This window comes from Phascolarctos cinereus, unplaced genomic scaffold (assembly GCF_003287225.1).
Source record: "Phascolarctos cinereus isolate Bilbo 61053 unplaced genomic scaffold, phaCin_HiC Scaffold_2;HRSCAF=192, whole genome shotgun sequence".
NCBI classification, from domain to species: Eukaryota; Metazoa; Chordata; class Mammalia; order Diprotodontia; family Phascolarctidae; genus Phascolarctos; species Phascolarctos cinereus.
The window spans coordinates 254,698,942-254,710,979 of record NW_027555625.1 but is presented as its reverse complement, the minus strand read 5'-3'; the positions used below and the strand labels follow the sequence as shown (position 1 = coordinate 254,710,979).

Sequence of the window (12,038 nt, the reverse complement as noted above, 5' to 3'; positions counted from 1 at the left end):
ACATCAGCATTATCTTTGCCTCCTCACTCTCCCTCACCCCACATATCCAGACTATGAGTCCAGAATTCTTTCCACTATCATGCAATATCATAATTATTTCTTTTGCGCCTGCCACCAAGTTTGGTACTGTATAGGATACAAAACAAGTAGATAATGCGATCCCTATTTTAGAGGAACTTCTGTTATTGTGGATGAAATATTAAACACTGATATCTCAAAGTATTCATATTATTAAGTCACAACATGAACATATTTATTGCTTAATATTTATGCAGTGTTTCAAGTTTTACAAAGCAGTTTCCTCATATGGAGTATTATTATCCTTATTTTACAAATGAGGAAATTGAGGCACAGAGAAATAAAGTAACTTGCACAATACCACAGTTTCACACATATATTAAATGCCAAGTAACCAAGCACCATAATCATAATAGCTGACCTTAACATAGTGGTTCAAGTTTTGCAAAGCACTTTATAAACATTATACACCAACTTTATGAGTTAGTGTTGGCACAGTGGATTAGAGTATTGGATCTGAAGTCATGAAGTCCAAACCCAGCTTCAGACATTTGCTAGCTGTGTGACCCTGGGCCAGTCATTCCACCTCTGCCTTCCTCAGTTTCCTCATCCATAAAATGGAGATAATGATAGCACCTATATCCCAGAATTCTTATAAAGATAAAATTAAATATTTATAAAGTGTTTTGTAAATCTTTAGGTGCTGTAAAAGTCTTGTTATTGTTGTTGTAGTTGTTGGATATTACAGGTATTATTATCCCCATTTTACAGATGTGGAAAATGCGAATTAAGTTAAATGACTTGCCTATGGTCAGATGTCAGTACATGTTAGAGGTGCGATTTAAATCCAGGTTTTCTTAGTATTGAGTCCATTGCTCTCTTGCTTCTTCTCAAAGCATATTGGCTCATATTTATAAATGAAAAGTATTATAGGTTCATTTCCCTTCATCCTTACAAGAACTAACTCTGTTAAATAGGTAGAACAGTTATTATTATTTGAGTAAAGTCATGAATGAACAACTTATACAAAAAAATGAAGCTAATGAACATTAAATTATTTACTTCTCTCCAGATTCTATTCCAATCTTTGTAAATGTGTTCACACATTTTTGCTTGGTTGTAATTTGTTGTTGTTCAATTGTTTTCCAGTCATGTTGACTCTTTGTGACCCAATTTGGGGTTTTCTTGGCAAAGATAGTGGAATGGTTTGCCATTTTCTTCTCCAGCTCATTTTACAGATGAAGAAACTGAGGCAAATAGTTAAGTGACCTGCCCAAGGTCACACAGCTAGTAAATGTGTGAGGCCAGATTTGAACTCAGGAAGATGAGTGTTTTGACGCCAAGCTCAGCACTTTATCCACTGTACCACCTAATTGTCCCTAACTGTAATTACTGTACACATTTTCTGTTCAGCCTTTTTCATTTAACATTTTGCAGGCATCTTTCCATTTACTGACAGAGTCCAAAGACTTGAAAATTTCCAGGTTGACATGTCAGAATAAGCCAATAAGCCAATTCCTTATGTATAAACATGTATCATTGAGTGCGTACTCTGTGTCCACACTTAAACCTAGTCCTCAGGGCAGCTAGGTGGTGCAGTGGTTAGAGTATTGGCCCTGAAGTCAGGAGGACCTGAGTTCAAATGTGGTCTCAGACCAAACACTTGACACTTACTAGCTGTGTGACCCTGGGCAAGTCACTTAACCCCAATTGCCTAAAAATAAAAAAAATAAATAAACCTAGTCCTCATTTGCCCTCCTGGAATTCTGGGGCATAGGCTGATTTTCATGACTTTGTATATGAGTGTCTTTCTTGCCTAGAAATGATAAAAAAAAGGTCAGAAGCTTAGCTTTAGTTTAGGTGGTTATGCTGTAGTTAATAACAGAGGTGCATTAAGTTTTGAATCTCAGAAGTTCTAGAGCTTGGAGGAGAAACACATCAGACCACTGATTTGTAGTGATAAAAATACTTTGATTGTAAATATACCATTGAGAGTTTTTTGTTTGAAGGAATAAATATGAATCTTCCGTCTTGTCCTTGTTAAAGCATTGCAGGAGTGATGTCTGTTGTTCAGTTGTTTGGGTTTCAGAGGGAGGTTTTTGACGCTGTAATCCTGACTGACAGTTAGGAGGTTAATGGTTTCCAAAAGAGTGGCCTGGAATGCCCCATTTCTTTCCACTAGAACAATGCTCCAGTGTGTCTAGGCTGCCTGTACAGAAGCAATAAATCTGTTTTGTTTTGTTTTTTTCTCTCCCTCAATCCCCCTTCTTTCTCCCCCCATCCCCTGTCCCTAGGCCAGGACCCACTCCTGTTACTGAAAACCCTTCAAACTCTGTGGACAAAGAGAGAGCTGCAGAAGGTAAGTCCCTTTCTTGGAGCCTGCCCCCTGCACAATGGAGCTTCTCGCTGTATGCAGAGCATGTCCGGCCCAGTGCAGGGCTGTCAGGGCTGTGATTGTGTTTGGTTACATTACGCAGGGGGAAAGCCCTGCCGATTGGCAGGCTGGGGGAGGAGGCAGGTCTGTCTGCTTCTCAGCAGACCTGAGGCACAAAGGAGAGAATTCCTCAACACTAAGGCAAAGGGGCTGGAAGCCTAAAATTTCAGCTCTTTTTTTCTTCCTCAGCACAAAACCAGAGTGAACCAATTTGGGATCCATGAAGCATGTTGTAATTCTTTGTCCTTAAATAGCACCTTTGGTAGAGGTCAAAGTACTTTACTCTCATTAACCTTCACAACACTCTAGTGCAGTAGCTCAGGAACAAGGATGATTATCTTAATTTTCTTTAGAAACAGAGAAGTAACAGATGGATAGTGTCCATCTTCTCAAAGCTGGGACCGCTATTTCTCTCAATCCAGTCTCTGCTTAGCTCTGTCTTGCAAATCAATTTTGAAAAATAGACAAACAACAATTAGTTTTTCTCAGTACACTGGTTCCATGGCCTAAAGTGTTCCTTGTCTTTGGATGATGCCAGCTTTTGGAGATCATAGGCCTCAGGTTCTTTTAAAGCAACAACCAATCCTCTCATGTTTGTAGTTTAGTGGCCCATATCAGGCCTGTAAAATAATAATATTAATAATTATAGCCAATATTTGTGGTTTGCAAAGCCCCTCACCTATCCTGGGTTTTGGAAGTGAAAAGGCATACGTTTCCCTCCTCTTTATAACCTCTTCACCATCAAACTGGAACAAAAGGACCAGGAACTACCCTTAAAACCCATGTGACTTCAGCAACTACATAATCAATGCCTCCAGCTAGTCTCCCTCTCCCTCTACCTTTGTGGCTATTACTGTAGCACTCCTCTTCCTACTGACCACATGAGTACCTTAGGCCTCTGTACATGGTTCTGTATTTTTCATACAGCACGCCAGGACTTCACATATTATCAACTGTTCCCCTGAATGTAGTGATCATTAGTCTAGAACAGTGATAATTTCTGACACAGCTGTCAAAGTTGGCTCAGCCTGAGATACCACTTAGAGCTTCTGCCATTTTCACCTGGAGCTCTTAGGAGACTTGAGTGCATTCTCAACACTTATCCAGATAATTTCAGAAAAATTAAAAATGTCATCTCAACAAGTACAAAACAATACAACTTGAGTACCCATGCTGAGATGGTTAGGAGGTAAAGTTAATCATAAAAGGTTTCCTAGAGGAGCTGAGATGTGAGATCGTTTTTGAAGGTAGTTTTGGGACCTTAGATTTGCAGAGGTTTGGGAGCAGTGGGTTGACAGGGTTTATTGAAAGTTTTTAGGGAAGTTGAGGAGGCTGTGTATTTAATTTTGTATTTGCTCTGTTAGGAAATTAACTTCAAAAATGCAAGCCTTGAAAAGCCAATGCCATGAAGCTCCTCGATAACCATTGCTTGCAGATCTCTGTACCTCCCTCCCTGGCTCACTGGCCTGCTGGTCTTTGTTAGATTTAGTGGTTTAGGAAGTGCTGATCAGCAGCTCTGTTTCTGTGCTCACGAGTAACTAAAAACCATCATCTGGAGACTTAAGGAGCATAGGGCAAACCCAAAGTCACATGCTCTTTATTTTTTCATGATTTTGGAAGTGTAGTTGATTCACTATTATCTTTCCTTTCCTCCAGATAATAGTATATTTAAAACCAAGAGAAGGTGAGGAAATGGGAGGAATGGAACAATAATCAAGAGACTTTGAGGAAAATAATGGAAAACATCCATGTACGAGTTCAGCATTCTAGAGAGACATAAATCACCTGTAAAGAAAATCTTGAGTTGCAGATTCTGTAAGCATATGCAAACTAGTTAAAATGCCATTACTCAGAAATGAGCGAGGCCGACCTGTGGTGGAAAGAGAGCTGGCCTGCAAAGTCTGGGAGAACCAGTTCAGAGTTCTGTGGCTGTGTCAGTGACTCCAGGCAACCCTCTAAGACTGCAAATTTCTGAAGATGAGCTTGAGCTGCAGGTTGCTGAGCTTAAGCTCATCTTCATTGGTTAAGGAAATTTCCTTACCCAACATTCCCTGAGCCAGGAGTCTCTAAATTAGAGTTATGAAGTGACTAGAAGTAATAGACCCCACTGACTGCAGTACATCCTCCCCAAGATAGCCATTCATGAGGCTTATCTCCAACACAACTGTAAGTGCCTGTATTCCCTGATGTTCTTCTACTTTGCCTCGTCCCTCACTGATGCAAGGTCTAGCTTCCCCCTTCTGAGACAGGAGTCTTCTCAGACGTGCAAGCAGGAGCTGTCTTAACTTTTGGGGAAAATTCCTTCCTCTCCTCACTCCACACCCATCCTTGCCTCCCAGATAATTCCTGGCTCTGGCATGCTTCCTCCTCAAAAGATGATTAGAGAGTAGGAGGCCTCTTCCCCCTTTTCATTTGGGGTGGGACAGAGTGAATTGCACAGTATGAGCAGGTATGGATGAGATGTAGTGAGAGAGAGAGAGAGAGAGAGAGAGAGAGAGAGAGAGAGAGATGCATTTATTAAGTACTGAGTACTTATTGAGTATCAGGCACTATATTAAGTGCCAGGAATATAAATATAAGCAAGTGACCCAGTCACTGTTCTGAAGGAGCCTATGTTCTTTTATTTTATTTTATTTTTTGCTAGGCAGTGGAGTTACGTGACTTGCCCGGGGTCACACAGCTAGTAAGTGTTATGTATCTGAGGTCGGATTTGAGCTCAGGTCCTCCTGAATCCATGGCCAGTGCTCTATCCACTGTGCCACCTAGCTGCCCCCAAGGAGCCTGTATTCTAAGGGGGGGAAAGTAACCCCAGAAATTGGAGTAGGTAGACATTGAGATGGCCAGGAAATGGTTTGTAGGCTTGGTGACCAGCAAGATAAGACAGAAGCTCACCTGTCAGAATGAAGACAGTGGAGTTTAGGGTTGGGAAGCCAGGTGAAGAAGGGGAGGGAAGTTTGAGTTAGAATTAGAGGAAGATATTGGAGACAAGGATGCTGGCTATAATATGGGCAGCATGGCAAGGAAATAGCTGGAAAGTCAAAACACCTCCCAAGCAAATTCAATGGTCTGACAAACCTACCTTCTTCTATACTTCCCTGTTACTTTTGAGGGTCCCAAACCCTTCTAGTCACTCAGGTGGGCCATCCCTGTGTCATCTTTTGCTCTGCATTCTCCCTTACTCCATATATCTGTTCATTTGGGCAATTTTGTTTTTCTCTTCCACAATATCTCTTGTATCAATCTCCACCCTTTTCCAGAGCCTTATCACCTCTTTCCTGGATCATTGCCATAGCTTTTTAATTGGTTTCCCTGCCTCAAGTCTGTCTCCTCTCCACTCCATCCTTTTTATAGCTGCTATAATGATTTCCCTAAAGCTAAAGTCCAACCATGTCATTATCCTTTGTGATAAATTTTAGTGGCTCCCTATCAACCCTAATATCAAATATTACTTTATCTTTATCTGATCTATTTAAAAATTCTGTTTTTGTAGGAGTTGTATAATATGATTATGTACATATATTATAATGTTATTTTCATATTAGTACAATAATATATGTATATAATTTATGAATAAGTAAATATAGGTATTGAAGGTTCATATCCAGATTTTTCTTCTAGGGTGCCCAGTCAAAAACCTTTGGAGACAATTGTCCTATGCCAGTGACATCTGGAATCTCAGGTCCTAGTCCCATCTCCCTTACCCCCTTAAAAAATAAAAGAAATAGATGGATTTGTAACTTGTGCTGAATTGTGTAGAAATATAGCTTCTAATGAGAATGGACAAAAAATGACCTTAGAGGGAGTGACTAAACAGTTGCTGTAATACTTTATGCACTGACATTAATTCAGCTATAAATTGATACTAAGCATGTTTATTTAATGTTCAGTGTTAAGCTTTTAATACAACTTTAAAAAAATAAAGAAAGAAATATCATTCCTGAACCTGGAAGCTTGAGACAACATTTCTTCCTAGTACAGTATATAACAGGTTTCCTAATTTTAAGGTCTTCTCTTCATAAAGATCCTTGTCCTTTAGTTACTACATTCATCTACTTTCTGTGGCATGATATCTTGGATGCAAATCTTAATAATGATTGAGAACACAAGAAAAGGATTCTCAGGGCTTAGTCCAGTATAATGACATGGTTGGATTGGAGGAAGGTTTATCAATGTGAAAAAGAGGCAGAAGGAGTCCTTTATTCATATCTTAGCTGCCCATCCCTGCACCCATAGTCCTGATATCACCTTTGTTCCTCTGGCTTTGAAAAAAGGCCAACCTAGGGCAGCTAGGTGGACAGTGGATAGAGCTCCGGCCTTGGAGTTAAGAGGACCTGAGTTCAAATGTGACTTCAGACACATGACACTTACTAGCTGTGTGACCCTGGGCAAGTCACCTAACCCCGATTGCCTCACCAAAAAAAAAGAAAAGAAAAAAAAGGTCAACCTCAGCTCCAAGGAATGAGAACTGGAGTATAAGATATCAAAGAACCTCCCTTCCCCCATAGGACTAATCTCTGGTCCCTCTAAGTAGCATAAAAAAGTATGTGTAATCATATTGTAGATTTTAATCTAGATGAAGGAGTAAACTGAGAGATATCTTAAAAACTAATAAAGTTAAAATGTCTATAGGAATTTATATAAGAAAAAGGAAAATAGTGTCTATGTAAAAGGTGTGACTATAAATTGAAGAGACTCATTTTAAAATATACTAAAATTTTTACATCCAAATGACTTTGTTGTTTCATTTAAACAAAGATTGACTAGGTTTCTGCTGTGTACCCTGTGTGGGGTGCTGAGTGATACAAAAATGAAACAAGATACAAACTGTGCACTCAAGGGCCGTTTAATTTGGTAGGAAAGATAAGTACAAAATGGCATGATGCAACGTAGAAAACATTATTTGACTTTCTTTGTAAACCCAGCACTTAGCACAATGTGTGGCACATAGTAGGCTCTTAATAAATGTTAGTTGACTGTGACTACCATGGGAATAATGCTGCAAGGACACAGAGGAGTGAACATGATAGTTATCTGGGAAGGTTGTACTTACTTAAGTGATATGAATGCTGTCTAGTAAAGCTTGGTACATACATAATGGGCATTTTCTAAATATTTTTTGAATAAATGAGTCAATCAAATCATTTTTGGAATTCCTTTCAAAGCCAATTTGCAAACCACCCACTAAAATGTCTTATAACTATGTAGTTGCAGCTCATCTTCAGTTACAGTTAATACCCAGTTTGATTACTTACATTTTCATCAGATTTGGCTCAGAATGACTTACAACTATTTCTAGAAATCAGATATGCCTATAAAATATGAAGATTTATAACTCAGAGTGTATTCAAAAGAATATGCTGTAGGTAACCACTTTATGACACTCACATTGTCACAATTAGTAGATTACACACTCTCTCTAGTTCCTCTCTCTGATATACCCTTGCCCCAGGAATACTGTAGACGAATGTTTGGAATACTGTCAGCTTTAATCTATGTCTGTCCAAGGGGACCATGCCCATAGCTTTAAGGCTCTGTGTTCTCCTTAATGTGCCTATTAAATATCAGACATATCACTTTATAGGTACACTTTAAACAAAGTCTTATCCAGTACCATATAGAAATATCTTCCTTACTTTCCATACTGCATTTCTTGGGATAATTGAAAAGGATGATTCAGACCCATTGAGGTAGTAGTAGAGCCTCTTGGTTGTAGGAGCACTGGGTCTGAGGAAAGATGGTTTACTTCTCACTCAGTCATGCTGTGACAGTAGGAAAGTGATTTTCTTTGTAAGTGAGGACAATTTATACCACTGAAGCAAACAAAACAAAACAAAACAAAACAAAAAACCAAAATGATTCTGTGCTTGTAGAATAGAGGGTTAGAGCAATTAGATGATTCTGAGGAAGTCCTTAGCCTTGGGCTAGATCTCCAAATCACTCTCTGAGTGCTGTGTTTTATGGGGAGCTAGAAACTTTCTGATGGAAAGGGAATGGGAGGCCCCAGGGAAGAGCCAAAACTTAAAAGGATCTTTCTGACTAATTGACTCAGTTTCTGGAGCTTGCCCAGCCAGTTTCTCTTGGGCTTGTTACTTGAATGCACATGACTTCAAGGTCTCTGCAGAATATTTCTCTTTTTTACTGTAGAGCTTTCATCTAAAGACAGTGCATATTAGAAACATATTGTGTTAAAACCCAGATCCCAGGATGCTGCCAGAGATTTGTGGATTAGAAGTCCTAGGCAATCCCTCTAGAGATATCTATGATTAGAGACCCTTCGAGGAAAAACATTATTGACATATGAGCTGATAGATTACTGTCTATCTGCCATTACTCATTGCTGCCGCCAGCTATGCTTCTTTTCCTCTTCAGATTTAGTCACAGAGTTGTCCTTGCAGTTAGCATGAGCTAGTGTGTTGAAAAAATACATTTTTTCAAAAGCAGAAAATGAGAATACAGCTGCACTAAGCAGCTGCTACCAGAGGAGATGAGGACAAAAATAGGGAGTTTTAGTTTCGGTACCTTTCCAGCATGGTTCCCCTTTCATTGTTCAGAAGCTAAAATGTTCCTATAGAATCCCATGTCATTGGCCTTTGAAATCGGGATCACTTTGGAGAAATCAGGAGATATACTGGTCCTAAGGAGCTTTGGAAAATGTCACATAACTTCCTGTACCTTCCTCTGGGTCAGGGAAGGTATGTGTGCTAAGCACAGAAAGTTATGACTTGTTTCAGTCGTGTCCAGCTTTTTGTGACCCCTTTTGGGGTTTTCTTGGCAAAGATATTGGAGTGGTTTGCCTTTTCCTTCTCCAGCTTATTCTACAAATGAGGAACTGAGGCAGATATGGTGAAGTGACTTGCCCAGGGTGACATAGCTAGTAAGTGTCTGAGGCCAGATTTGAGTTCAGGGAGATGTCTTCCTGACTCCAGGCCCAGCATTCTATTCACTCTACCCTCTAGCTACAAAATATGACAGCTCCTTACACATTCTCTTCTCTTGATGTTAAAATGTGTGTGGAGTTCAGGGTATGGTGGTGGGGGGAATGACTCTGAATTTTAGTACAGGCCCAGTGGTCAAAAAGGAGTCCTGGGGCTCCTGAGTCATTTTACTTTGGTATAGAAATTACTGAGCTACAAAGGATCCTGTCTGCTAAGAAAAAAAAAAAGCCTTCTTACCTTGGATATTAGTAAAACTCTAAAAGGTGGAAAATAGATTTAGAGCTGGTATGTTGGCCTTTTTCTAAATAGAAGCATCAATTTGCAGACCTATTAGAAAGGATACAGAAAATAATTGCCCATACTTTAAACAAACAGTCATTTCTCCTTTTCCATTTTGTTCTTGGGTAACTTAAAATGGTGTTCTACCCTTGGGAATTTGAGAAACAGTAAATTAAGAACATTGGTTAAAGGCAGAAAAGAAGCATCTTCTGGAGTTCATAATTGAACTAGAAGAAAGGTAGTGGCTATTGGTAGGGACTTCTCTCATCCTTTATCATACTTCCCCCAATCCATTCACCAAGAGGTGAGGGGAACGGTATGGGTATTAAAGAATGCCATGCCAGCTCTTTTAAACTCCGTGGAAACACCCACTAATGTAAACATTTAAAAATAATTGCCATGGGGTCACATATATTAGATAGAGACAATCTGCCATATAAATGTTCTGGTCTTCTCCCTGTGCTTTAAATCCCAACTCCCAAAGTTTTAAATATGAAGTTTTCCTTCTTTCAAAGCTTAACAGTGTTTTCTCTTATTCTGATGTTGTTATTGCTGTTTTTAACTCCCTTATCCTGTTAATGATTTGAAATGGAAAAATGTGAAAAAATCACATTGTTGCTTGAGGTAGCAGAAGTCATTTCTTGCATCTTTCATTTTGATGAAAGAGAAGTTGATTTTAAGTTCAGCTTTGCTGTGCTCTTTGTCTTGCTCTTCTAATTGGTTTGCTGCCCCCTCCCCCAGTTGTGGCTCCTAGGTGTTATGCTGATTATTTTAGGCAGCAGCAATTATGTGATGTCTGGGTCTGGGGAGAGTTAAAGAGAAAGCGAGCTTTATTTATATTCCTTGCTCAGCACAGGTATGTTGGGGCTGCAGATAAAGCAGCTTGTCAACCTGTTTGCTTTCACCATCACCACCTTCTAGATAAAAAAACAAGCCCTTTTGTCTGCCCTGCAGAACAACCTCTCTGTCTTTATGGGATAATTAGTGTGGACAATTGCTGTTTTCCTTGTTGGGCTTGGGGTGCAGTGGACCAGAAAGGAATCTTTAGTGGTATGAAAAGTCAGTAGGGGCCAAGATGGTGGCTGAATAGCAACAGTTACCTCTCTGAATAGATTAAATTTAAAAAAAAATCCCTTTGTGTTGAGAGTGGGGGAGGGGAGCTGCAAGACCCTTTGAATGCCTGACAATGTGGTTTTTGTGTCTCTACAGCTCCGGGAAGTAGCCAGGCAAGGATTCGCTACCCTGGAAGACCCATTCTCAGGCCTTCTAGACATGCTGGAGAGCTATAAAGGCTGGAAGGGGAAAGGACACTCATTGGAATATTACATCACCAATGAATTAGCTCGCTGGCTGAAGGAGCACCCTAGGGATCCACAGGTTAGGGCCGAGAAGCCCAGACTGGAGATAAAGATGGTCGTGTTTCCTGGGTCCCACAGTCCTCTTTTCCATCTGTATGACTTCTTCTAGTGCTTGTGATCCTGCAGACTGTTAGCTCTTCCTCATTGACTCTAAGGAGACTGCTCAGTGCTCTCAGTTTGAATCTATTGAGTGATCCCTGTGTGATCTGGAGAAATTAATGTAGTCGACCTGAGACACCTTCAGAATGTATATTATCAAGCCTCTGGTTATTGAGCCCACTGCCATCTCTGTCCAGATTTTGTTCTCCTGTGCTTGAGTTTGTCTTTCAGTACGTTTGGCTTCCGAGAGCTCTGACACTCCCTATGTGATCTTGGACAAATTCCTCCCCTCTCTGGGCCTCAGTTCTCCATCAATAAAACCTCAGGTGTGGATTAAATGGTCTCAGGGGGCCTCTCCAGTTCCTAAAATTTTGTGATCCACTATCCTGGAAACTGAGCCCCTGTCTGCCATGCTTTGTGTTGGTCACAGCACTCTAGTGAAGTCCATGGACCTCTCCTCAGAATATTATCTTTCAATGTATAAAATCAAGTATATAAGATTACAAAAGAAACCAATTATGTTGAAATACACTTATCAAAATATATTTTTTAAAGTTCCCAGCCCCCAGGTTAAGGGCTCTTGGACTAGTGGTAGGGTTTCATGAGCACAGTACATGCTATTAAGTTGAAATTATATATATATATATATATCTGATTTCCCTAGTCTGGCTTTAAGCTGAAGAAGTTGCAGTCTCGAGCATTTGGGGTTCTTGGCGAGAGCCAGAGTAATCTCCTTGAGCCCTTGATCAGCATTTATCAGCTGCAGAAAGCCGACCGGAACACTTTGCTTGGAAGTGTCAATCATCTTTACCATAAGGGAAAGTACAAAGAAGTGAGTATGACTTTTTAATGTGGTTTTCAGATCCAGAACTGTGGCTCTGAATGAAGTAAATCCATCTAACTTCTTGGCCCCCA

The 12,038-nt window shown here is 40.0% G+C and overlaps 1 protein-coding gene across 6 annotated transcripts in view; it reads left to right on the top strand.

Annotated features, from left to right (window-relative positions):
• Positions 1-12,038, top strand: part of EXD3 (exonuclease 3'-5' domain containing 3) — a 423,178-nt gene that overhangs the window by 167,152 nt on the left and 243,988 nt on the right. For all 6 annotated transcript variants that reach the window (XM_020981781.2, XM_020981774.2, XM_020981775.2 and 3 more), the window contains 3 exons: positions 2,313-2,377; positions 10,876-11,043; positions 11,788-11,955. In XM_020981781.2, the coding sequence (XP_020837440.1) occupies positions 2,313-2,377; positions 10,876-11,043; positions 11,788-11,955 (401 nt within the window). The remainder of the gene's footprint in view (positions 1-2,312; positions 2,378-10,875; positions 11,044-11,787; positions 11,956-12,038) is intronic.